Source organism: Calonectris borealis, chromosome 20 (assembly GCF_964195595.1).
Source record: "Calonectris borealis chromosome 20, bCalBor7.hap1.2, whole genome shotgun sequence".
Taxonomy (NCBI): domain Eukaryota; kingdom Metazoa; phylum Chordata; class Aves; order Procellariiformes; family Procellariidae; genus Calonectris; species Calonectris borealis.
This window is the reverse complement of record NC_134331.1, coordinates 14,129,225-14,153,505: the sequence shown is the minus strand read 5'-3', so window position 1 is coordinate 14,153,505 and position 24,281 is coordinate 14,129,225. Positions and strand designations below refer to the sequence as shown.

Genomic DNA, 24,281 nt, shown 5'->3' with positions numbered 1-24,281 from the left:
CTTGGGTAGCTGTTGGGAAAAGCCAGCTCCGCAAACGTTACCCCTGCGCAGGTTTACCACCTGCGTAGCTGCGCTCTTCCCATCCTACAACATCTAAGAGGGGAGAGAGACCTCAGCCAGGGGAAGGGCTGCCCTTCTGCCCTGCTCCCTGCTGAGCATCCCAGCTCTGTGCCAGCCAGCTGGGATACCAAGCTCTTCCCAATAAAGACAAGGCAGCGCCGCCAGCATTGCTCAGAGTGTGTTTAATTAGACCCATCTCTTTAAGAGAACTGCACAAATGAAAGCTGACGCAGTCCTGAATCGCAGCGCTGTAAGGGGAGGAAATCCAGGCTGCCTGGCTCTGTTTGTTCCATGAACAGGCAAAAGGAGAACTGTGAACCTTGCAGAGAAGCAAGGCAGGGCATCTCTGGGGGACTCCACCCTGCACCCTCACTGATCAGCTCTGGGTCAGCATCAGCAGCAAGATTTCAGCCTGGCCATAGATTTGCTTTCATCTGTGAACGTCCTCTTTAAGTAGCCCTTTGACCACACAGCTGCCAGCACTACGAACGCCTGCTGCCCCCAGCCGCACACTTCCCAGCACTGCCAGCACAGGGGCACCGGGAGCGGCCGAGACTTCGTCGTTTCCCTCCAGAGGCGCAGACGGCTCCCAGCTGCACGGCTGTGTGAATGCAGGGAAGGCGGCAGCCCCATCTGCCTGGCCGGCATCCCAGCGTACACCAGAGCGCCTCAAGAGGCGGCCAGCCCCTAGTAAATGCCGTAGGTGGGCTCCTTCGTGTCTCGGTATCTGTCCAGGTACCTCAGAGGCTGGTGGCGTGGGAACTTTAACTGTGGAGGATGGTAAACGGGCGGCCGCACAAATTCAAACACAGGCTCTCTCATATCTGTAAAGGGGCGATACAGAATGTTAGCAAGACAGCTCAGATCCAAACCCCTCTCCTTCGCCAGCAAGGGCCCCCACGCGCATACGTGGTCAGGCGTGCCCTGGTGAAGGCTCTCTCGTGATATCTTGCAGCCTTTCAGTACTTAAAGGGGGCTTATAAGAAAGATGGGGACAGACTTTTTAGCAGGGCCTGTTGTGATAGGACAAGGGGGAATGGTTTTAAACTGAGAGAGGGTAGATTTAGACCAGATATAAGGAAGACATTTTTTACGATGAGGGTGGTGAAACACTGGTGCAGGTTGCCCAGAGAGGTGGTAGATGCCCCATCCTGGGAACATTTCAGGTCAGGTTGGACGGGGTCTGAGCAACCTGATCTGGTTGAAGACGTCCCTGCCCACAGCAGGGGAAGTGGACTAGGTGACCTTTAATGGTCCCTTCCCACCCAAACCATTCTGTGGTTAGATGATATTTTAAAATATTCATTCAAAATGGCCTTTTAAAGGTTGTTTCCTCAGACTGCTGTTAGTTATGTGGAGGATGGCTCGATAAGTACCTGGTCTGTGCTGTAACAGATCCTAGAGAAGTGCCAGGACCCAGCAAGAGCCTACAGCCGCAGCTCGCTTCACTGACCCTGTGCGTTACCCGCAGGGCCCTGTCCCAGCCCACAAACAGGCCCCCTCCAGCATCCCTGCACACTGCGTTTCTTACTGAGAAGCCGGTGGAAGACCCAAGTAACGGAGCTGTCCCACTGACACTGGAAAAACGCCAGCCCTGCCGGGGTCATTGCATCCTCGTGCTTTCTGTAGAAGTCAAACGTGCTAAAGGTTCGCATCTTGAGGCTGTGGCTGGAAAGAGACACAAGCACAAGAGCTGAGATGAACCTCTTTTCCTGCAGCACGCTGGTAGGCAACTACTTCCCCACATCATCCCAGAGTCTACAAAACAGAGGTGGAAAAGGAAGTCACTAAAAAAAATCTCCAGCTTCTCCAGCTCTGTGCACATTTCTGCCCCAGGCAGGAAAAACCACTTTAACAGCCTGGTTTAAAGCAACAGGACTCCACAGTGCTTGCAGGGCTGGGATTGTGGCTTCAGGTGACACACAAACTCAAAGCAGCCCTGAACAACCCTGCAGATTAAAAGGAACTGCTCTCCTACAGCAGTAACAAATGTGTCATCATAACAAGCAATAACAGTCTAGCCAAAGTGTGAAACTGCCCAGTGAAAGCCTGAATTACCATGGCGTTGGCCGAACATCCTCGCTGAAATCTATGGGGCAGTCTTGCTTGAAGAGGAGGAAGACGAAGCGATGATAGCCAGTTCCCATGGCAGGGAAGGGGGGCAAGTAATGGCAGATCTCCTTACCCGACTTGATGTCGTTGCCTGGGATGTTCGTCCTGAACACAAAGAAGTTTACTTCATTATATATCCACCCACTTCCCTCCACTGGGACCAGCAGATTCACCCAGGATTGCAAGTCACCCTGTGCTACATTTTGATGTGACTTATAACCTGTTTGACAAGTAGAGGCCACTTTCACTGGAAGAAAAATCACACAAAGTGATGTGAGTGCCAAACAGCAGCAACACCTGAAACTGCTGCATCTTTAGCAGGACCCAGAACACAGGGGTAAAGAAGCTGATGGCAGGAGCACCAGAGAAAGCCACGGAACTGCCTTAGCGAATGATTATTCTCGAGCTCTGTTGAAGGAGTTTCTGCCCCCTCCACCTGGGCTTTCCCTGAGCTAAGCAGCATGCGGCTCTGATGTACAGTACTCACACCAGCCAGTGGAGGTACTCCGAGTCCGAGTCTCTTAAATGTCCATCTGCAAACGCACACAACAGAGAAAGGCGACTTAGTGACAACCTGGTGTTTGCATCAACCCCAAAGTGAGAACGCCCAGACCCCTTTTGAACGGACGGGGCAGCTCGAGACCTCCCAGCATTCCTTTCCTAGCAGAAAAGTAACTCATTCTTATAGGATTGAACTTAAAATGAGGGACAAAGAACTCTACAGATGGAATTCCAAGATTAAAAGGACTTCTTGGTCAGCTGCTTCACTTCACTGTGCCTTGGTTTCTCAGGGCAAACAGCGCTAGCTAACCTACCTCCCAGGCAGACTGCCGAGGGAGAGAAGAGTTTGGGGTGAACAAAAGATGGGAGTCAGGGAATTGCTTCCACTACACTGCAACACAGGTCCTGTCGCGTCACTCAACTGCTAGAGATCTGGGGAGGCTACAATCTTTCCTGCATATGTAATACATCCCTACTTAGAAGGTATTGTGCAGCCAAAAGAAACAGGAGTGAAACCAAAAGCAGAGTGAAACAATCCTGTTTAAATGAGTTCTTTTTAAAGAACCTGCTACTCACCTGGATTTGTGAGCAACAAAGTCCAGAGGGAGCCTTTATCTGCCTCGTATGACACTGCAGGGGGATTGGAAGCCTAAATGAGCAACATAAAGAGAATGTAAATCACTCAAACAACAGGTATCCATTAAGACCAGGTCATGATTTCCAAGGCAAAGAATATGAACTTGTCATGGGCACGGCCATGCCACTGAGTAATCCAGCTCCACCTGGAGAACCCCTCGGAGCGTTAATAAACATCAGCCTCCTGATAGACAACAGTCCTGTTGCAAAGCTCTGTCCTTATCAGATCCAAGTAACACACTTCCTTCATCACAGAGGAAATACCCTTGTAAAAGAAATCCCCCAGAACGAACAATGCCCGTTAGAAGCATCTGACAAAAACGCACAGGCTTCCCATGGGGTCGAGGCTGTTCCCCGCTCCCCTCACACACCTCTGATGGAGTCACCATGTTCCCATAGTAGACTGGCACGAGGTGCTCATCTTCTTGGCTGTACTCCACCCTCAAGGTAACCCAGGGGGTGAACGTGGCCCCCTTGAACAAGTCACGAAATATCCCGCAGTGCTCCGCCACACGCTGCTTGTGGAACGGGCCGCTGGTCTTCTCCCACTCAGCTCTGACTTCGTCGAGGGGGATCAGCACTGCAAGGAGAGAGAAATGCTGCAGGAGGCAGCTGGGGACCCAGAGCGCCCGGGGCAGGGAGGGAGGTGGTGGGGCACAGACCAGTTCGGAGCCGCGCTGCTCTTTCCATCTCGGCATTCTGGCGGTTCTCCCTCAGGATCTTTTTTCTTTCTTTGATTTCCTTTGCCCGCAGCAGCTTATCATGCGGTAGGCTGATGTCAGTCTTTGGCTCTTTAGAGAGGGGCGAAAAGATCATGTACATGAAAAAATCTGAATACCGAAATATCTAAACACAAAACGCCTGCAAAATGTTAGAGTGTGAAAGTGACACAAACTTCAAGACATCAGAGACCCGATTCTACCACCTCTGCCTTCCCTCTGCAGCTCCACGCTTCTGCTCCCTCCTCCTCCCCCAGCCCACCGCACCCCCAGATCCAGAGGCTGGCCAGCCGGCGAGCAGCTCTGGTCTCTGTGGCTGCTCTGCAGCCAAGCTGTATTATCTGCTGCAGGACTAAACCTCTGGTTCCTGGTCTGCTTTCTCTGATACTACTGGGGTTCCAAGGAATCACTTCTTTACGCTGCTCCACGCCTTTTGGCAGGTCCTGGCCAGCGTCCCTCCTTCCAGAAAACTGCCATCCATTTCCCGTGAAGACATCTGCGCTCTGCAAACGTCTACATCGGAGAAGGGCCACCCTCGTGCCAAAGCACCTCATCAGCTCCTTACAGGGCGGGTTCTGGGCAAACCCGTGGCCCCGACAACAGCCTCCTTGACCTTCAGCAGTAAAACCCGGCGCGGGGCTGCTCCTTCCCCGAGTACCTGGCGGGGGGCTGGTGTGCTGCCTGTACGTCTTCCACCAGCGGGGCTTCCTGCTCTCCTTTTCCGCCAGCTTGAAGTAGCGAGTGAAACTGCGGTATTTTTCCAGCGCTTCCAAGTTGCTGACGTCAATATCCTCGTTGGGCATCGGACCCAGCGGGGCTGCCCGCTTGCAGAGCGCGGCTGGAAGCGGATGGAGTTCCCATTTTACACAGAGAGCAAGAAACGAGGCCGAGAGAGCCCGGGCAGAGCGGGAGCGCCGTCCCGGGCCAGAGCCACGGCCGCCTCCCCGAGCCGGCCCCGCCAGGGACGCTTGGGGAACCCAGGCGCCCGCGAGCTCCCCCCACCGCCCACCCGCGGGGGAACCGGGGCTCCCCGTGTCTCACCGGCCGTGCCGAAGGCCCGCCCGCCCCGGACGCCGCACAGCGCCGCGCTCAGCAAGGGCGCCGCCATGGTGAGCGCCGCCCGCAGTAGAAGGCCCCCGTTACCATAGCGACCGGGGCTGCGCCGCGCAGGGCCCGGCTCGGAAGGGCCCCGCTGCCATAGCAACGGAGCTGGCTCGCGCAGGGCCTGACTGGAAACGTCCCCACATCCCCAGAGTGACGGGCTCTTCCCTCGGCCCGGGCTACCCTCCCTATCTCCGCGCTTGCGCCACCGTCCCCGGGGCAGGTCCCGCTGAAGGGAGCGGCGTGGCCCTGCTGTCACCCCGGGGCAGCAGGGAGAGGAGGTGAAGCCCAGCACAACAGCCAGGTTTCTTCAGAAAAAGGCCGAAACAGCTGGAGTTGCCCGTGAGCTGTGGAACACCCTGGGGGTGCTGGTGAACCTCGGCACAGCCGCAAGGCAGCGCTGCGCCAGGGCCCGGGCCTTGCAGCTCGGCCCAAGCTCCGCGATCCCCCCAGCGCTTTGGTTGTCACAGCCCGGCGGCAGGCAGCTCCTGTCCCAGAGCCAGCAGCACAGCCAACTGAACCCACCCCCAGGGAGGCAACTGCCTCCCGGCAGGGCCTGCCGGGGCACTCGCCCTGAGGGATGGAGGCCAGAGAAACTGTGGCTTCACAGCCCGTGGGGATGGATTTCACACTCCGAACACTCCAAGGCTGCTTTTAAAGAGAAGGACAGTTCCTCAGCTGAGAGCAGGGATTATTTATTGTTTGTTTTCCTCCCCCATGTGGAGGGCACAGCAGCCTCCCGCGAGGACAGACGCAGCCGTCCCTTGGCCAGTGCATGGGGATGCCACCTCCTCAGTCTGACAGAGATGACGTGTTGTAGGACGCTTTCTTCAGGGTCTCCAGGAAGAATTGCTCATCTTCTAAGAAATCACGGTCCTGAGAAGAGAGGGATGGATGGGATGGATATCAGAATGCCACAGAAACGGGATCACAGTCCGGGGTGTTGCTCATGAGCGAAGGAAGTATCCCAAACTCTCCTTCACGCAGTGAGCAGGGGGCAGGCACCCATCTGTGGTACCCCCTGGGGTGTATGGGCTCCCCACCAGAGCCCATAACCTCACACTGAGCGAGACCCACAGAGGAAGCCTCAAAGAGCACCCCCGCCTGGGGAAGGACCCAGCAGGGAAGCAGGGGGCTGACGGGAAAGGTGTTGGACATCATGAAGCCAGAGTCCAGCAGAGCTGGCTTCTCCCTCCCAGGGATAGGGTGAGGAGAGGGGCAACCCCATTGAGCCAAGGACGATGTCCATCCCAGGCTGGACATCGAGCCAACCTGAGACAAGCTGTAAGGATCCACCCGTCCTTGCTGCTGGTATCCCTCCTCTAGGTGCCCATGGCTTCTGCAAGCCCTCCCAGCCCAGCCCAGCCCTGTGGCTCAATAATGATCTGAGGAGACACACCACCCTGTGGCTATCAGGCCCGAATCAGGCTTCACCCAGCCCTGCTCCCGCCCAGCTGGTTCAAAGCCCCTTCCAGCCCCGGTCTCCCCACCGCCTCACCTGCTGGGCCCTGTGTTTCAGCAGCAGCAGTTTGGCGTAGAACTCAGTGGGGCCGGCCATGGCCAGGGTTTCCCTGCTGCCCCCCGGGCTGTGCCGAGGGAGCGCCCTGACGGGAGGCGGAAAGCCTGGAATGAGAGCCTGAGCGCGTGGTGCCGCCACCGTTGGAGGAACTGCAGACGGAGACAGCAGACCATCCTTTTTGTTTGCTGCCTGAGTGCCCCTGAAGCAGGGCCCTCCGCAGCCTCCCAGTGCAAATGGGCTTCAACCCACCCACCTCCGCCTTCCTGCCACCTCTACTCCCTCCTAGCACTGCCCTGGCTCAGAGAGCTCCGCTGAGCTCCTTCAGGGGACGAGGAGGCCAACACTAACTCACATCTGAGGTTTATATACAGGGGAACTAAAACAGCCCCCAGGAACATCCCAAGCCTCCCGAGAAGTGGAATACAAGTGCAGCTGCCCCCCAGCATGTCCCTTCCCATCAGCAGCATGCAGGAAGCCTTACACAGTGTGCTGGAGAGGCCTTTCGTGGAGGCACTGAAGTCCTGGTCTGCAGTCAGCAGCATCACGGGGTTGTTGGGCAGCTCCTCACGAAGCTGTTCAAGCTGTCTCCTCTGGTGAGCCATGCTCAGCCGCTCCTGCCCCGTCCCCAGGAGAAAGAGAGATAGAGAAGCTGTTGGCAAAGGTTCAGGTCCTTGGCACGGCAGCCCCAGACCGAGAAGGGAAGGCGAGGGGGTATTTACCTGTTGCAGACGCTGTTCCTGCTGCTTCAGCTGCTCCAGGTGCTGCTGCATGACCTGCAGCTTGTTCTGGTGCTCAGACTCCATCCTGCATGCCTCCTGCAGGGCTCGCTCCCCTTCCTCGTACTTCTGGGACGAGAGCTGCGAGGCAGAGCGGCTGGGGAGGCTGGGGACAGGAACCCTCACTGCCCTGGGGCAGGGCTCCTTTGTGCATCCCCTTATTCCCCTCCCCGGACAGGATTAGGATTCATGACTTCAGGAGGGGTGTGAAACCCCGGCTTTGCTGCTGGCTTGTGTACAGCTGTGAACTGCAGCGCAGATGCTCTGCTTACCTTGGTCATGCTTTTAATCTCCTCCTCCCGCTGCCGGATGCGCAGTGCGGCCCCGTTCACCTTCTCCTTCTCCAGCCTCAGCTCCTGCCAGCCCTCGTCCAGCAGCTCCCTGTCCCTCGCCAGCTGCTCCTCCTTGGCTTTCAGCTCGCGGCCCCGGATCTTCAGCTCTGCCTGCTCCTAGGATGGGCATGGGGGAAACCAATGCATTACCTGCCCCGTCCTGGACACTATCTCAAGTCTTCCCAAGTGATGGGAGAGATCTGCCCCGTTGAGCTCCTCGTGTATGCCAGTTTGGGGTGCACAGCAACACCACCAGGTGCTCAAGCAGCACCCTCATCCACCCACCCTGGGGGACCAGGGCTGGCAGAGCTGGGATTGTACAGACACACAGACATGCACACACACTCCTTCCCCAGAAAGGACGGGGCCCCTCACCATGTTGCACACCCTAAAACACGCTCAAGGCATGGCAGTTTGTCAGCAGTGGAAATATCCAGCCTGAATGGTTATTTTCCACCCTGCTAGCCCTTAAAAATGCAGCTCTGCTGCACTGTCTGTGCCACATATCCCCTCTGGACAGCCCAGGGGGGAGCAGAACTGGCTCTGGACATGTCCCCATGGCACGGGGAGGTTTTGCCTAACCCTTTCCTCTCACCAGACTTACAATGGAGGTGGCTGCGCCTGATCTGGCTGCCGAAACTCCTCAGAGGTAAAGGGGAGAGATAGGTGGCTGATGCTTCAGTCAACACCTCAAACAGGCTGGTGGAGACTGTTCCTGGAACAGCCTGATTCTGACCACCCCGAGTGACGTCTCTGTCTTAAACACCTGAAGGCAGCTCTGAACGTCTCCCCTGTGGGCAGGACCCATCCGTGAGCCTGCCAGGCAGTGCCGGAGGCCACGGGAAGGGGCTCCGCTGTGGTACCTTGGCCAGGCTCATGATGGTGCCCTCTCTCTGGGAGTCCATCTGCAGGGCTCGGTCCATGTCGCGCTCCATCCGCTCCTTGTTCAGCTGCTGCCGGGTGTGAAATTCAGCCCACTCGGCCGCCAGCTTCCGTCGCTCCTCCAAGCACTTCTGCATCACTGACTTCTGCTCCTCCAGCAAAGCGCTCTGGAGAGCATCACAAGAGAGGGAGAGAGAAAGCACTAAGTCCCATTTGCCATAGGATTTTTCTCCTTTAACCCATCTCTGCCACTAAACCCCACACAACATCTAGAGGCTGGTTCAAGCCCATGGTGCCTGGCGCAAACCCTGCATGGAGAGCTCTGGCCCCAGGCTCCTCGAGAACCGGCACGCATCATGAACGCACACAGCAGCCTCTGGCATCCACGTGCCAGAGGCTTGGTCTGATTGCGATTCACCGTGCAACCGGGTGTAGGACTGAGGAGGCAGAGGGCAGAGGAAGGATGCTGCAGCCCAGCACCCAGTTCTTTCCTCCACCACACACCGCAGTGCAGCCCCGGTCAGACTCACGGGACACGTGAAAAGCACCTGGAGATGTCCGCCCCACCTCACCTTCGCCCTCTCCAGCTCTGCTCGCTCCATAGAGAGCTGCTGGGTCATGACTCGCCGCTGCTCCTCCAGCGAGTGCTGCAGCGATTCCACTTTGGATTGCTCTGCCGTCGCCCTCCATCGCTCCTGGGTTCGGACACAGAGGAGAGAGAGTTGCCACTCATAGGCTCCAGGCCAGGGACCTCCAGTGGGCAAGACATACGCCCCATACACAGACAGGAGGGCTGACCTGGGCAGAGGACACAGCGTGGGCTCACCTGCTCCAGCAGCCGAGTCTGCTCGCCCAGCCTGGCCTCCATTTTAGCAATCACCTCCTGGAGTCGGCTCCGCTCCTCCTCCATGTCCCTCTGCTGCTGTGACAGCCTGTCCTGGAGCACTGGGGAGAGGCAGCAGCAGGGCCATGAGCAGCATGACGTGGGAAGCCCCCTTTGTCCACACCATATTCATGGAGACACTGCATGCGTTTGTGCTCATCACCCTCTGCACATCCCCAGGACACTGTTTTGTAAAGGGGAGACCCTCAGATGTCCAGTGACCAAGGCAGGCAAGGCTTTGCCAGCCTCGGCTCCCAGCCTCTGGCTGACTCGGGGCAACTTCTCCCCGTTTTCTGGGTGTCCCCAGCCCCGGCGGGGACCCCACAGCCATTTCGGCGCAGAGGAATGGCAGACGTACCCTTGAGCTCCTTGTCCCGCTGCCGTGCCCCCATGGCCAGCTCCTGGGAGGTGGTGTGGTGCGTGGCCTCCACCTTGTGCGAGAGGTCGTGCAGGTCGCTGGAGAACCTCTCCATCTGCTCGATCACGCCGTTCAGAGACCTGTGGAGAGGAGCGAGGGGAAGGTCACCCCTGTGGGATACACTTCATCTCACTGCAACGGAGAGGGGGACGCGTGGTGGGCCAAAGGCTGAGCAGCCCTGCCCCAAACCTCGCTGGGTCATAGCAGAGCTGTAGGACGATGTAGCTGCTGCTTAGGGGAGTACTGATGGATATTAAACAGCTCAGCATCCCTGGAGGCAGCGGGTGGGAGAGGGGATGGCCCCTGCTGCCATGGTGTGAGGCTGGTTCCCGTAGGACAGGGAACGCCACAGCCAGGGACCATTGTGGGAATGGTGGCCATCGTACCTGGTGTGTGAAGTGGCACTGGTCACCGCATCGATTTCCTGGTCTTTCAGCCGCTTCAGCCGCTGGAGCTGCTCTTCGTGGTCTTTGCGCATCTCCTGGACAGACGCCCTGTGGGACACGGGGAAGGAGTCCACCACAGGCTGCTACAAACCAGTGCTCCCAGTGATGGGCACTGTGGAAGAGGCTTGGTCGTGGGGCTGAGAACCAGGTCCCAGGAGCTGCGCTGGCATGGCAGTCTGCCACGGGGCATCCCACTGACAGGCATCCACATTTGGGATGGACCACATTTGGGGATTATGGGCTTTTCTACCAAAAACTGATTTCTCATTGACCCAAACCATGTGGACATCAGTGACTCACTGACCTGAATAAAAGGGATTTGGGGGAGATAAAACACTGGGTTCAGCATCTTTCAAAATACAATGCATTCACTCTGAAATGTCGTCTCCAGCCAGACCTCCCTGCAAAGCAAATCCCCATTCCAAAAGCCACTGAGCTGCCCACAACCCAGTGCTTCTGGAGTCTGATTTCTCCTTTCACCGTGTCCCTGTTCCCTGGCTCCTTTGCCAAAAAAGGGAAATTAGCCCCACGTGTGCCACTCGTGCCGCTCTCACCTCTGCAGCTCTCGCAGCCGCTCCAGCTCCAGCACACTCTGCTGCTCCAGCGCGGCCAGGCGCTGCTGGTGCTGCGCCAGCAGCTCTGCCCGTGCCTGCTCCGCGTCCTGGCTCTGCGACAGCAGCTGAGCTGCCAGCTGCTCCTTCTCCCGCCGCAGCCTCTCCTCCCGCTGCCCGTAGGTTTCCTCCACCACCTTCACCCGGCTCCTGCCCGGTCACGGCAAGGAAGAAGTGTTGCTTTCATGGCAATACCCAGCACCCTCCACCCAAAGCGCACACAGGGATTTAGGAGCAGATTGGTGTCACCGTGTGCATGGGGAAACACGCAGACTCTCCGCAGCCTGAGCCCTGAACCCTCCTGCAGTGCCCCGGTTGGGGACGTGCTGGCAATGGGACTGGCCCCTCCTCCTTGTCACCCATGGGACAGTGTTGGTGAGCGTGGACCCCCACCTCGGGTCACCCGTGGGGCTGCTCTCTGCCCCTGCCAGGTCCACATCAACGTGGCTCTGTGTCTGCCCGCCCCAGGGATGGATTCGGGAAGTGCCCCAGCACTCCCACCCCAGGGGAGATGGACAGGGCTGTAGGCAAGGATCTGACAGAGGAGGGGAGCACCGGTACCTGTGGGCGCTCTCGAGGAGATCCAGGTCCTCCTGGTGCCGCTGCTGGAGACTCTCCAGCAACAGTCTGTGCTGTGTCCGCTCCAGCTCCAGCGTCTGGACCTGCCGGGCACCCGGGGAGAAGGTCCTTGTGCCGCCCCGGGGACAGAGCTCCCACAGCAGCACTTGGTGGCTGTCGGCACCTCTGCACCAGGAGGTTTCTTCTCTCTCCCCTGTCCTCTGATGCTGTTTGGAGTGGACGTGGCCCCTTCTCCTCCCCCTGGGTCACCCGTCGTCCCCCATCCAGCAAACAATGGGGCTCACCTGGCTCTCCAGCTCTGCCACACGGGCCTGGGCGCTGAGCAGTGCTGCCCGGCAGCCTGATGCATCCTTGTAGAGCTGGGCCCCCCCTCCCCTCTCATGCAGCAAGCCCAGGGCTGGGGTCTCTGCCTACGGGGATGGAGAGAGAAGATCGAGGCCCTTCAGGATCAGTGGCTTTGTGGTGTGGCCATCAGCCCCCAAAGGAAGGCACATGCCTCACCTGCAGCTGTGGGGCAGCCTGGAGATGTGCGCTGGGTGTGGTAACCTGCGGAGACACAGGGATGCTCTCAGGGAGGTAAAGCCCTGGGGAGCACATCTCCTCATAGCCCGGGAATGGCGATCCAACCCCATCCTACCGCAGTCTCTCCTCTACCCTTCTCCAGCCTAACCCCACTGCTGGCCTGGGTCCCTTCTCCCCAGCTACCCCAGACACAAGCATGCTGGACTCTTCCTTCTCTGGGGACATGCTCAAGGATAAGACCATGAGTCCTCTGGGAGACAGCGTGTGTCCTGCCACCAGGGCAGGGCGAGGAGGCCCAGCTAGATGAGAAATGGAGGCTTCAAAGACCAAGAAGGAGCTGCCCTCTCTGTCAAAGGCTCTACTTCCCCTTCAGTTGTCTAGAAACAATCTCAGAGCATCTTCACCACCATACTGGGGAAAACCAGCTGAAGAAAAAGTCCTTTATCGACTGCAGCTTCTGTTGTCTAATTAATATAAAATATATATGCCTGGGGAACTATGTAAATGCTGCTCAGGCAATGCAGGGTTATAAACGCACATGATTTACAAAGCATCCATAGCACACGAGCTTTGGCCTGATAAATACAACTTGTGACATCTCGGGGCTCTCCAAACACTTTGCCTCCATGAACACGGGCTCCCAGAGGTGCAAAGCGGGGCAAATCCTTCCTCCTGCCAAGGGAGCACGGACAGAGTTGGATGCCAGCAAGTTGGCAGGGGAAGGCTTGTGACCCCGCATCTTTTGGGGACATGGGACCAGCAGACCTACCTGAGCGAGCGGGGCAGGGCCCTGCGCCTCCTGCTCTCCTGGGAACAAGGCCGTGGACACTGAAAATTGAACAAGTCCACGATTCAGACATGGCAATGGGAACCATCCCCTCCCAGAAGGACGAGGGCCTGGGTCTCCTGGGCACAGTGAGAAGGGTCCTGCTCCGCTCCAGCGGCTGGTGACGGGGACGGAGGGTCAGACAGGCTTGTCCGTACCCACTCCCCTACGCCACCCCACACAGGATGGTGGGACTCCGCTCTGCAGAGCAAGCCTGGGGGCAAAGCACGGCTCCTTCTCCATCCCCATCACCTAGGGAGGCGGCTGGGTGCCCTAAGCTTCTTTCAATGGCCTCCGAGCCAGTGCACAGCCCCAGCCCAGGGCAGCACGGGGTCTTCTAGCACACAGAACTAGTGGGACGAGTGTGGGGGCAGCAGGAGGGAAGGGGGAGAGAGAAGGGACAGTAAGAACTTACGCCCACCCATTGCTCAGAAAGAGCAAGTCCCTCTCAGCCCTCTGATACCCCAAAGGCAGCACGGCGGAGCTCAACATGTCCCAGCGCGATGTCCCCACCACGCCACGAAACAGGGACAGGGGGATCCTGCAGCTTGGCAGCCCACTCCGACAACGGCTGGTCAAAGCCTGGGCAGCATTCACATGCTGTGGCTCCTGCCTGTTTTTTTTTTGCAGGGCAGGGGGACCCTGCAATGGCAGCATACTGCTGCCCAAACCACCCAGCCACACGAAACGCACCCAGGGTGCTGGCGTCTCTGGAGGGATCCCCCTTCACAGGCTCCGACGGGTGAGCTGAGGCTCGTTTCGCGGTGCTGAGCCAGGGGACCGGCTGCCTGCATGGGCACAGACACAGGAGTGATGCACAGCAGTGTCACAGCTCAGGGAGAGGCGCGCAGACATTATACTGCTCGGCATTTCTTTAAGTTTAAAGCTTGGCTGTTCCATGTGATCAAATAGGCAAGAGCCTGATGATCCTTCAGAGCTGCCTTCCCTCCCAGTTTCAGAGGTCCCAGACCAAAGTGAACCCCGCTGGCTACCAGCTTTCCCCATTCCCCCATCTCACCCGCACAGCTGCTTTCTGCAGGAAACCTCACCCATGGAGGACAGCTGAAACGTGAAAGAGGCCTTACCCGGAGCCGTCTGCGCTCGCTGCCTTGTCCTGCAGAGCAGCTGCCTGCTGCGGTGCTCCTGCGGAGGCGGCTGGCAGGCTGCAAGCAAAGAGCATCCTATGTGGGAGAGCCGAGGAGGCGATGAAAGACAAGATCCTTTCCCCAACACCAGTCCCCGCCTCGCAGGTGAAAGCCTCCGTCCCACTCAGCTGTGGCAGGATTCAGCCTTTTGGCTGCAGAAGGAGCGAAGACACCCCAAAACCTCCACCACCAGCGTTCCTCCTTGCTGCATCCACCCCCTTCCCCTGGGCGGCCGCAGCCCCAGCTGACGCACCGCAGCCCACCACACAGGCTGTCTGCAATTCGCTTCCGAGTCCCGTTTGAACGGCACAAGTCTGAACCCGTCTCTGTGTAAACCCAAGCTGGAGGAGGTGGTTTGCCCGGAACTAAGAGGAATGAAGGGGAACGAAGGCAGGAACGAGGAGCGTGGGGGGAGCCTGTGGGGGTGCGCTGATCCAGGACAGCTCCGCGGGACCCGGGGCAGTGTGCGCAATCTTGGCGCAGCTGGACGGAGAGCCCAGAGGTGTAACGGGACTTGGGCTGGATCAGTGGGAGAAAGCCCCCGCATTATTACCCCAACCTGAGACAAGAAAGTGCTTAAAATTAATTTCTTAAATCTGAGCCGAGGGTTTCTGAGAGGTCCTGCTGGAGCAGCTTCACCCGGAGCAGACGGGAGCGCTGCGGCCATCGGTCGTGCCTTTACCTGACGGGAGAGTGGGGATCCAGCCCCTCGCCTGGGGCCTCCGAGGGCTTGGCACTTCTCTCCTGGGCCTTCGCCTGCGCTTGGGCTTTCTTGCGGGACAAGGCAGCGCTCAGCCAGTTCTCCTCCTCCAGCGAGCCGGGTTTAGCCGCTGCCTCCTCCGCAGCCGGCAGCTGGCTGGTGGGGCCGGGCCGCGCGGCTGCGGCAGGGCTGGGGTAGCTGACCGCAGGACTGGCCTTCGCTGGAGACGGCGGCTCCGAATCCATAAAATCCTCATCTTTCAAGCCCAGCCAGTTACCTCCAGCCCTGCTGCCCCGCACAGGGCTCCGGCTGGCTGGAGGAGGAGGTTTGGAGCGGGGCTCTGGTTTCGGTTCGCTGCTGTCCTCGGCTGAAAACCTGCTGCGAGGAGAAGCAGTGGTATACCCGCCTGCGAGGGGACCCCGGGGACCCCGCCTGCGAGGGGACCCCAGGGACCCTGCCTGCTCCGCCGCAGGGGCAGCGTGGCTGGTGGCTGGAGCAACAGACACACACAGAGCACCACACCTGACTGACTGCCTTCTCGACGGCCGGCCCTCGGGCGTGGAGGCCACCGTGGGCTGGTACGCTCCAAAGACAAAATCCTCCTCGTCCCAACCCTCCTCCTTCTCTGTTCAGACAAGCAGCCTTGAGTCAGCGCCCAGAAGAGCAGCCGGCTGCAAAGACAGCAGCCGTCTTCCTCCTCCCCTGCAATTCCCACCGGGATTGCTGCCTCTGGGAAAACACAGCTGGAAACATCTTCCCTGGAAACTCGCGAGCAATGTGCCTCCCCAGCGTGGCTGGGAAAAGCGTCTTTGTTGGGAATCAGCCCAAATCCGAAGGCAACTGAGTTACAGCTACTGTGCAAATGCTCCCAGGCTGCCTCGAGGGCAGAGTACACCACTTTTGCATTAGCCACCTTCCCCACTCCCTGCGCTGACTGAGAGCCCATTAGCAACCCTGCTCACCACTACAGAAAGGGTATTTCCCCTGCAAGGGCATTAGAAATCAATCTCGTTCTCCCAAGCCAGCGCTGTCACCTCTGCAGACCTTCCCAGCGTCTCTGGCTGTGCTCACCTGGCTGCTTTTGGTACTTCTTATCCAGTTTGAACTCCCTGCGCTCTCCCGTGCCCGGCTGTTCCAGGATTTTGGCCACGGAGCTTCGTCCCAGCAACTCGTCCAGCTTGGAGCGGGCTGGCCGGAGCTCCTCTCTGTTGGGGACAGAAGAGCAGCTGGGTTTCTCCGAGAGGCAGGGCTGTTCCTCGTCACACAGCCTTGCCAGGGTGCTCTGGCTCTCCGCTGTGAAACAAGGCTGCTCTTGCCCCGTTCTGGGACCCACAGGCAGAAGCTCCAGCATCCCCCACCCAGCACGGTGGCACCATCGCAACGCACAAGCCATCCCCCGCTTCACTCCCACTGCCTCTTCATTGCCCTTACTCTTCTGCCTTCTTTCCCTGCTTCTCATCTCCTTTTGGGCCACTGCCAAATCCCAGTGCATCCATCAGGTCATCACCATCATCTTCAAATGTGAGCTCCTCCCTCCTCTGGACTGGGGCCATGGTGTGCAGGGGCGTCTGGGGTGGGGGTGGCTCTGTGGATGGGATCACACGTGGTAGGAAGTTTGATCAGCGCTTTTTTTTTTTTTTTAACACGAGATCAAAGCAGCCCTGCCTGCCTGACCGCTCCCTCCCTGACCAAGAGGGACCTGGTCACTCAGGACCGTTTACAAAGACATTTTTAAATAACTCTTGTCAGTGACCAAATCTCCCAGCAAGTGACAAAGTGGCAACGCGCTGCTGCCTGGTCTGTGGCCATGCATCCACTGACGGGACATGGCTAGGTGTCACTAACACTGGGGTTTCCAGCTCTGGCTAACACCAGGAGCTTTTTTAGCTTTGCAAGTTTCCAATCAGATAATTCCTGCCCCGCTTCGCCCAAAGTCCCTGCTCCACCAATGCACTTTAGTCCTTGCCCTAACCCACCAGCTGCTACTTGTGTCCAGAGTGGATTTATCGAGGTGAAAGGCGATTTTAGGGGACTTATCAGACCCATTAGCATCCCTGCTGCAGGAACAAAAGGGATGAGTGCCTGTAACACAGCCACAGTGCAGCTGGGTCCCACCCAGAGGTGCCCCAACTGTGGTTTGGCGTGGACCGGTGAAGCTCTCAGCCACCCAAGCCCTGACCCAGAAAACTTGTTCTCATTTGGCAACGTGCAGAACAGGCTGGATGAGGTCAAAGGTAAGATCGGAGCCTCCCTTCCCAGAACGGAAAGGTCAGTTCTGTAACCTGTGGCACACTGGAAATATCAAGCACTCGGTGAGCTGTGTCACAATTAACCCCGTTACCAAGTTGCTCTATAAATGACTGTACTGGTGAATAAGAGATGCGACTAGGTGGCTTTCAATTTAGTCAGTTTGGACCTCACGCAAACCAACCCAGGCTGCTGATCCATTTAATACAAAGAGGATGCATCGAGCAACCCTGCTTACCCTTCTCTTTGCCCCATTCTGTTTTTTTCTCAGAGCTGCTTTTAGTGCCTGTTGGGGCTGGCTTCTTGGGAGCCTCCTGCTCCTCATCAGATAAAAGCCCTGCCAAAGGATCATCTAAATCTGGAAATTACCCCGTAGGGGCAGGAAAGGGGAATAATAATAAAAACAAACAAAACCAACGTTATTCAGAAGAACAGTTCTGCACCAAGCCAAGCACTATCCCCCACCGCGTGCACATGGGGACAGGAGGCCGTATCTGCCCGAAGCCATGAATGCAGGTTCTGCAGGGACCTGGGATACCCTTGAGGCTCCCTGAACTTCAAACACTCAGGAGTTACATTTCTGTTCAGTTTTTCCACGTTTTCTTTCTCCTAGAAGAAAATAACTCAAAATTTGTTGAAGCTTTAACGCTTCAACACTGTTTAGGCAAAGAAAAAGGGGAGAAGAAAGCCCTGAATCACCTAAAGCCCATCAGTGATTTTAAGGATACTGATCTTGGTTAAAGCGCAGGCTGTGACAACCAGATCTCAGCTGCACCAGGAAACCGCAGCTCTTTGGAAGTTGGACAGAATCCCCCGACACAAGGGCTCCCAAGTGTTACAGACAGCCATGAAAAACCAAAGCACACGTGAAAATTGCAGACGCCCCCAGGAATCGTCTCCCAGCCCCGTCCTGGGGAGGGCTCAAATGCAGAGCTGTAATTTTTTTTCCCTTAGTCACCTGTGAAGGATTAGATTTGCACCAGCATCGTAGGGGTGAAGGACTCTGTACCTCATGAACCAGCCAAGCCTTCGGTTAACAGAAGAGGCAAGCTATGGGCAAAGAGCAAGGGCAGAGTCCTCAGCTGCCCCCAGGCATTGACGTGCTGAGGTGAAGCGACATCCTACCTTCAAAGTTAAATTTCTTGTACTGTCGGGAAGCAGGGGGGGATGAGAGTGGCTTCTTCTCCATCACAAGTACAGACTCTCCTAGAAAGAGAGGCCTCGACTCTCAGAGACAAGGTGCTGCAGAGACGGTGCCCCTCTCCCACCCTGACTGAAGGTCGCTTTTCTGGTGGCAGCCCCCTAAAAGCACATATTGCAACACACAGTCCCCCCGCAGCCCTGTGGGGTGGGAATCTCTGGAGGGGTCTCCTTGCAAGCAGAGAAGGAGAAAAGGGCCTGGGGAAGAGCAGGGCAGTTTGGGGACTGGCATGTCTTAAATGCAACCCCTCTGGCTCTCCTTCCACGCAGATCAGGCCGATCCCTGGTCTTTGACCTGCACCAGGGAACGGCCAAATGGTGTTTGGTGGGAGGCGGCAGCACGGCTGTGGCTGCTGCTGATGTTAGTGATGTTACCACACCACGGCAAGAGGCCGGGCCAGGGGTCTCATGGCCGGAATAACGCTCTGTGTCTGGGACAGCCCCAAAAAGCACCAGGAAAAGGATTCTAGGAACAAATCCACTTTTTGTTCCCTATCCTGGAAGAAAATACCCCCTGCACATTTGGAGCCGGGCTATGAAAAGAGCAGAATCTCCTTTTTACCTTTCTCAGGAGCTAGCAGCTTCCCTGCGGCTTTTACTGCTCCTCCCACGGAGTCGCGCTTCCCAGGACCTTTCACAGTTGTCTTCCCTGGCCCAGAACTGGGTTTCGATATTCCCAGGAGATCAGCTTCCATGTCGTCCATGTCCTGGAAAGCAACAGGACGAGGACGGGAGCAGGGTGAGCGCTGCTAATGCCTCAGCGCTGCTTCTCCCTTTGGCGGCTGGTGCTGGGGGCCGTGGCTGCAGCGCATGCGGGGCTGAGATAAAGGATATTTATGCACTCACCTTCAGGGTCTGTAGCAGAGCTTGCGGGTCTGCGTCGGAGGCACTGTATCCCTGCAGGCCAAGGAGGGCAGAGATCAGAGACAAGCAGACTTTGGAAACTCCTCACCCCTTGCTTCCACGCTCCGGCCCCTGGTTTTCCTCATTTTATGGAATGGAAGAATACATGCCCAACTCCTCCTGGTGTCCCCCGCACTGGAAACCCCCTGTGCCTTGACTCCTTTGCTGAGATCCTGCTGCCTCTGGGAGGAGCGTCAGGAACACCCAGGCCACTGCTTTGGGTACGGGTCCTTCCTACGGCACTTTACCAGAAGCGCACCCAGGAAGGCTGGGGTGCAGCACAACGTGCCCCCGGCTTTGCTCCATCTCATCCGGGGCACCTGGAAGCCCTTCTCCCACCATCCACCCACTCCCGTCCCCTCTTCCCCACCCCACAGCGATGCCAGAGAGGGGTCACCTCTTCACCCAGACTTCATGGTTCATCCCCGATATCCCGCTGCTGACCTGGGCGGGTGACAGCGGGAGCAGGCCTGGCCCTCAGGGTGACAACCCTCAGGACACCCAGGCTCTCTCCCAAAGTTTGGGCTCACCTCTGCAGCTTCGATGTTCTCTGCAGGGAGTCTGCCGAAGAAATCATCCTCTAGAAAGGACCTGTGACACAGGGGGTTCGCAGCACCACACGTGAGCTCGGCCAGGGTGCCCTGGGGACAGCCAGGCCAGGCGGTGGGAGGTGGAGGGGACCACACGGGCACACCGCAGCAGCCACATCGTACAACAGAAAATGAGGCTAAAATAGCGCTGGGATAGAAGACAGTATGCTCGACTGCTATATTTAAGCAAGCAACTGTTATAAGGGAGATGAGGTACAGAAGATGTACAGGGCTGGGGGCACCCAGCTCTTGCTGGAAAGCTGCAGGCTCTGGGCTCCCAGTTCCCAAAGGCATCGCAGGTAACTCGCCTTCCCAGGCAATTGCTATCGGGGCAGGGAGCGAGGTGGAGAAGCCAAGGACGGGGCAGGTCAGAAGGACCTGGGGAGCACAGAGAGATCTCCAGGTGGGAGAGGCTGTGTCTGAAAGGCACTCACTTCTTGCTGGCCTGCGAGCCGGTGCCCCGGGCTCTCCCACTGCTGCCCCCAGCCAGCTGGGAAGCTCTGGCAGATTTAACAGGGGTTTCATCTGGAAACAAGACAGGGAGAGATTAGGATGATGGACACGGGCATATTCCTGGCCTAGGCACTCCAAAGGGGGATTTGGTGTCTCCCCATGAGCCGCAGGGGCTTTTAATCGGAGATGAACTTCACTTCGCCTCCCCAAGCTGATATCCAACCTATTCAATGGCCTCTGACTCTGGGAAACCCCGCTCTCCGCTTTGCTCCCTGCTTCATCCCCCCTCACAACTGGAGCCCTCGGAGATCAGTGGCTGTTGCACCAGCACCTCCTGCTCCCAGGAAGGGAGTAAGAGTACAAGGATGTTGCCCTTTCAGATGCAAAGAAGGTTCATTTTACCATCATATCCCAGGAGGTCACCAAGCACATCATCAATAGAGCCTGAAATGAGACAAGTTAAAGGTGTTGAGGCAGGTGTGCTCACCAAGCAGGCGTAGAAAAGCTCCCAATTTCAATATGGCTTGCTCTTTTGAAATCCCCCAAGAATAAAGGTGTGGTCTCAAGCATCATCAGCGTAAGGCCTTCCTTGCTGGTCTAGAGAGAACTGCCAGGATTTGATCCCGTGTTTTGTAGATAAAAGATTTGGCTTCACTTGCTCAGAAGTGGGATACCTTTATCAAGTGAGCCAGCTGCTTTCTATTCAGTTAGTCACTAGCCACAAGCAGCACTTAATCTGTGAGCTCTCACGCCGCAGTATCTCAGAGCCCACGGGCAACCCCAAAAGCACTGCTTCAGTATCAGGAGCTACAGGAGGCCTCTAAATAAGCAATTAGGGAGTAGGTGAGGGAAAGAACTGAAATAAATGCATATATTCTCTCCTGGATTTGGGAAAGCCCACAAGAAAGGAATATAGGACCCCAATAAGCAAATCCACTTGATGTGAGAGGCAGGTGAATATCTCTGGTTCAGGAATGACACAATACACTCAACTGCATCTTTCAGACAAGGACCATGAAACATTTCAGTAGCCAGGACTGCCACCTGGTCCCAGTGTCCCCCTCCTCTGTCCCACGCGTTCCCAGCAGGTCAAAGCACCTACGGACAGTGAAAGGAAAGCGCACGAGCGTACGTACCTCTTAAACTTTTCTTGGGTTTTGTGGCCTACGGAGAAAGACAAATTCCCTCATTAGAAAACAAAGCAAGTCTGACCCGGACTTTCTCAAAACACTAAAGCCAGAGGCAGGTTTCTCCAGAGAATCCCACAAGCAACAGCAAAGTCTTCCTCCCGCCCACACTGCTTGGGAAATGGCATGTGAAACACAGGGGAACCACAGAGATATTTACAACTTTTGAGACACCAGAGAGCACAGCTGCCAGCCGGGCAGAAGCCTCCAGCCCTTGGGATGGCTTCTGCCTTCGAACAGAGGTGCCAGAGCATGAAATTTGGATTTCCCAGGCCTGCCTTCGTACTGTATCACACTCACCATTGCAGGATCCTAGCCTTCCCCTGCTTCAGTAAGCCCGTTTACAGATTCATCTGATCTCCGCCTCCACGTTGCGGGGGGATCTAACACCGTTGATCAGATCAACATCAACCTTCTGCCTGCCAGGAGAGGAGGATTTCCCGATTTGCTATTAAACAAACTTCCCTCTCCTGCTCAGGGCCCCTCTGCAGCCTGCCAGGCTGGCTCCACGCTGCTTGGACCTCTCCAAGCGACCCTAAACAAGGCTCAATCTGAGGCTTAAAAACAACCCCCTATTCCCCAAAACAGAGTGGCGCTTCTGCAGCAGCTTCCATGGGGAACATCACACCGACACCAAGGAATCGCTCTGCAAAATAACCCGAGAGGGAGCAAATACCACCCGCCCTGCCCCACGCGTGCTGACCCAAGCGGAGAGCCCAAGGGGTGGCTCCTGCTCTGCCCAAAGCCTGGAAACACCCCGGGGGCCTGGATCTGGGGAGGGAAGAGGGGAAGGAGGGAAGGAAACCCCATCTCTTTGGGTGCGGAGCATCTGGGGGATCTGGAACAAGTGGGACGGCTGCTGCCGCGGGGCCCATGCAGAAAACAAAGTGGTGCTGGAGGTGAGGGCGCACGCACCTCTCGGGATGCAAGCAGGATGACAGGAGCCCCCCAGGTTTCCGACCAGCTAGGCCCCCCACACTCCACGCCCGCCTCCCTGCATCCCGTTGCCATGGCACCCGGTGCCCTCCTGACCCCTACCATCCCGCTCCCCGCGCTCACAGCATCCCAGCGCCGCGCCTGCGGCCGCCCCCGGCCCCTGCCCGCAGCATCCCGCTCCCCGCGCTCACAGCTCCCCGTACCTGTAGCACCCCTGGCCCCTGCCCGCAGCAGCCCTGCCCGCAGCAGCCCTGCCCGCAGCGCGCTGGGCGCCTGCCCCGGGGAGGCCGCAGGCCCCGGCTCCTCCGGCCCGGGAAGGCGCGGCCCGGCCCTTCCCTACGAGGGGCGATGGGAAATGTAGTCCCGCCGGGCCCGGGCAAGGAACTACCGCCCCCGGCAGCCACCCGCAGCCGGGCCCGGTGGCTCCGCTCCGCCCGGGGCTTGCCGGGGGGGGGCTCGGGCGGTGCGAGGTGCCCGATGGCTCTGACCGCCCCCGCACACCCCGCACCCCGGTCCTCGCGGGCGGGCAGGAGGGGCTGAGAGCCGCAGCAGGATCGTTCCGTTTCCCCACGGGGCCTCGGGAGGGTCCGAGTGCCCGAGGACACGCGGGGGGACGGGGGTTTGCTACCCCTCGAGACGTACCTTCAAAGACACAGGCTGGCTTTGGAACAAATAATCAGCCCCGTGGGCTTTAAAGCCCCGTCTTGGTGTTTAATTGAGAAAGAGTAATCCCAGTCCTCCTTTCGAGACACCCAGAAGCCAGTTCAAGCAGAGCCAGGCGCGGGGGGGCTACAGCGCAAGCAGCACAGCCCGTGTGCCGGTCAGCGGGCAGCCACCCCTTCCAGCTCAGCCGGAGGGAACACAGGCTGGGTCCAGGACCCCCAGAAGCCGCGGATACCCACCTGGCAGCGCTGCGGCTGGAGCTGTTCCCTGCAGCCCATCGGGGACAGCTCAGCAGATGAGCTTGAATTAGCGACCGTTGCTCCAATGGGGCAAGATTTAGCACATCTCCCGCAGCAGCCTCTGCAGCAAGGTGCACGGGCCCTGCTGGAAACAGCTAATTGGAAACATTAGACGTTCAGGTTAAAAAAAAGCTCACAAAGCTGGACCAAGCCAGCCCTGCTCCTGCCTTGTTTGCTTGTACTTGAGTTGTTACTTCCAGAAAATCCCCGGGGAAATGTCTGCCTTTGAGATTTTATAACCTGCGGACCCATCTACCAGTGGCTTTCACCATGCACACTGCCAGTCCATGGGGGAACTTCTAAAGTCTTCACCAAAAGGTGGCATTTTTAAGAGTCCATCGTTCAAATGGGACTGGAAACCATGGTCGCAGACCGCTCATTTCAGTACTCTTCAAGAAGGGTGTAGCTCACAAGTGTCATTACTTGACACTGAAATCACTTACACTCCAGCGGAAGAGGCTCCACACTTATGGAAATGGTACCATCGCATTTTGTGGGGAGGCGAAAAAAAAAAGTGTACAATACCGTGACCAACAGCAAGGATGTACAGCATTTGCCATTACATCACTACCTACTCCAAAAAAACAGGGGGAAACAATTTTAAAAATAGCTTCTATGAAATAAAGCTTCTGCTGCCAAACACTATTGTTAAATCTTTGCTGTTGGCAGCGATCAGCTTTTGCTGGCCTATGAGCCATAGTAATACTGAGCAACGTGCCACAGACACCTTTGCTCTCTGCCAGTTTTATTTTTCCCGTGAATGTGAGCAGCAGCAGAGGCAGGGATAGCTGTTGGACCGGGCTGGCTAGAAATAAGACAAATAAAATCCAACTAATTTAAGGTTTTTTGAATACTTCCTTCTACTTCACCCATTACTTTAAACTCCATTGAAGGCAATGCATGAAAGACAAACATTTTGTCTGAAAACACATTTTTGTAATTTATTAAATCTGTACATACAGTTAGCTGGTACTGTTCACATTAACATATTTTTAACCTGCTCCTCCATCATCCCTCCCTACGTCAGCAGTCCGC

The 24,281-nt window shown here is 57.2% G+C and overlaps 2 protein-coding genes across 9 annotated transcripts; both read right to left on the bottom strand.

Annotated features, from left to right (window-relative positions):
* Positions 1-225: 225 nt before the first annotated feature.
* MRPL38 (mitochondrial ribosomal protein L38) lies at positions 226-5,151 on the bottom strand. Its single transcript, XM_075169961.1, has 9 exons — positions 5,070-5,151; positions 4,687-4,866; positions 3,972-4,100; positions 3,681-3,889; positions 3,250-3,322; positions 2,660-2,705; positions 2,119-2,277; positions 1,592-1,728; positions 226-884 (listed from the first exon to the last, which is right to left on the bottom strand). Exons 1-9 carry the CDS (start codon positions 5,134-5,136, stop codon positions 748-750), a joined length of 1,137 nt encoding a protein of 378 aa, XP_075026062.1. The 5' UTR covers positions 5,137-5,151; the 3' UTR covers positions 226-747.
* Positions 5,152-5,808: 657 nt separating this feature from the next.
* Positions 5,809-24,175, bottom strand: FBF1 (Fas binding factor 1). Of its 8 annotated transcripts, none has more exons than XR_012676710.1 (31): positions 23,187-24,175; positions 21,649-21,767; positions 21,298-21,325; positions 20,564-20,605; positions 20,143-20,233; positions 19,649-19,709; positions 19,062-19,112; positions 18,778-18,922; positions 18,141-18,221; positions 17,254-17,373; positions 16,200-16,353; positions 15,840-15,973; positions 15,291-15,393; positions 14,751-15,146; positions 14,009-14,086; positions 13,617-13,711; positions 12,867-12,925; positions 12,077-12,121; positions 11,860-11,985; positions 11,558-11,658; positions 10,940-11,146; positions 10,326-10,433; positions 9,880-10,019; positions 9,465-9,583; positions 9,211-9,333; positions 8,620-8,805; positions 7,697-7,873; positions 7,368-7,530; positions 7,130-7,262; positions 6,628-6,797; positions 5,809-6,005 (listed from the first exon to the last, which is right to left on the bottom strand). XR_012676710.1 is itself a non-coding variant. In XM_075169945.1 (31 exons), exons 2-31 carry the CDS (start codon positions 21,649-21,651, stop codon positions 5,922-5,924), a joined length of 3,498 nt encoding a protein of 1,165 aa, XP_075026046.1. In that variant the 5' UTR covers positions 21,652-21,767; positions 23,187-24,175; the 3' UTR covers positions 5,809-5,921. The 8 variants fall into 8 exon arrangements, 7 of the variants coding, with proteins under 7 accessions (XP_075026046.1, XP_075026048.1, XP_075026050.1 ...); XM_075169945.1 differs by having other exon boundaries at positions 7,368-7,505; XM_075169947.1 differs by having other exon boundaries at positions 7,368-7,505; positions 14,751-15,143.
* Positions 24,176-24,281: the final 106 nt, after the last annotated feature.

Bases quoted from the DNA above. Each gene is read 5' to 3' on its own strand.
- MRPL38 (XM_075169961.1), bottom strand. From the start codon at position 5,136: ATGGCGGCGCCCTTGCTGAGCGCGGCGCTGTGCGGCGTCCGGGGCGGG. The intron at 4,101-4,686 runs GTACTCGGGGAA...CCCTCTCTAAAG, and splicing joins GCACACCAGCCCCCCGCCAG to AGCCAAAGACTGACATCAGC. The intron at 2,278-2,659 runs GTGAGTACTGTA...CTTTGTGTTCAG, and splicing joins GAGTACCTCCACTGGCTGGT to GACGAACATCCCAGGCAACG.
- FBF1 (XM_075169945.1), bottom strand. The intron at 15,394-15,839 runs GTGAGCACAGCC...TTGTCTGAACAG, and splicing joins GAAGTACCAAAAGCAGCCAG to AGAAGGAGGAGGGTTGGGAC. The intron at 6,006-6,627 runs GTGAGGCGGTGG...CTCTCTTCTCAG, and splicing joins TGAAACACAGGGCCCAGCAG to GACCGTGATTTCTTAGAAGA.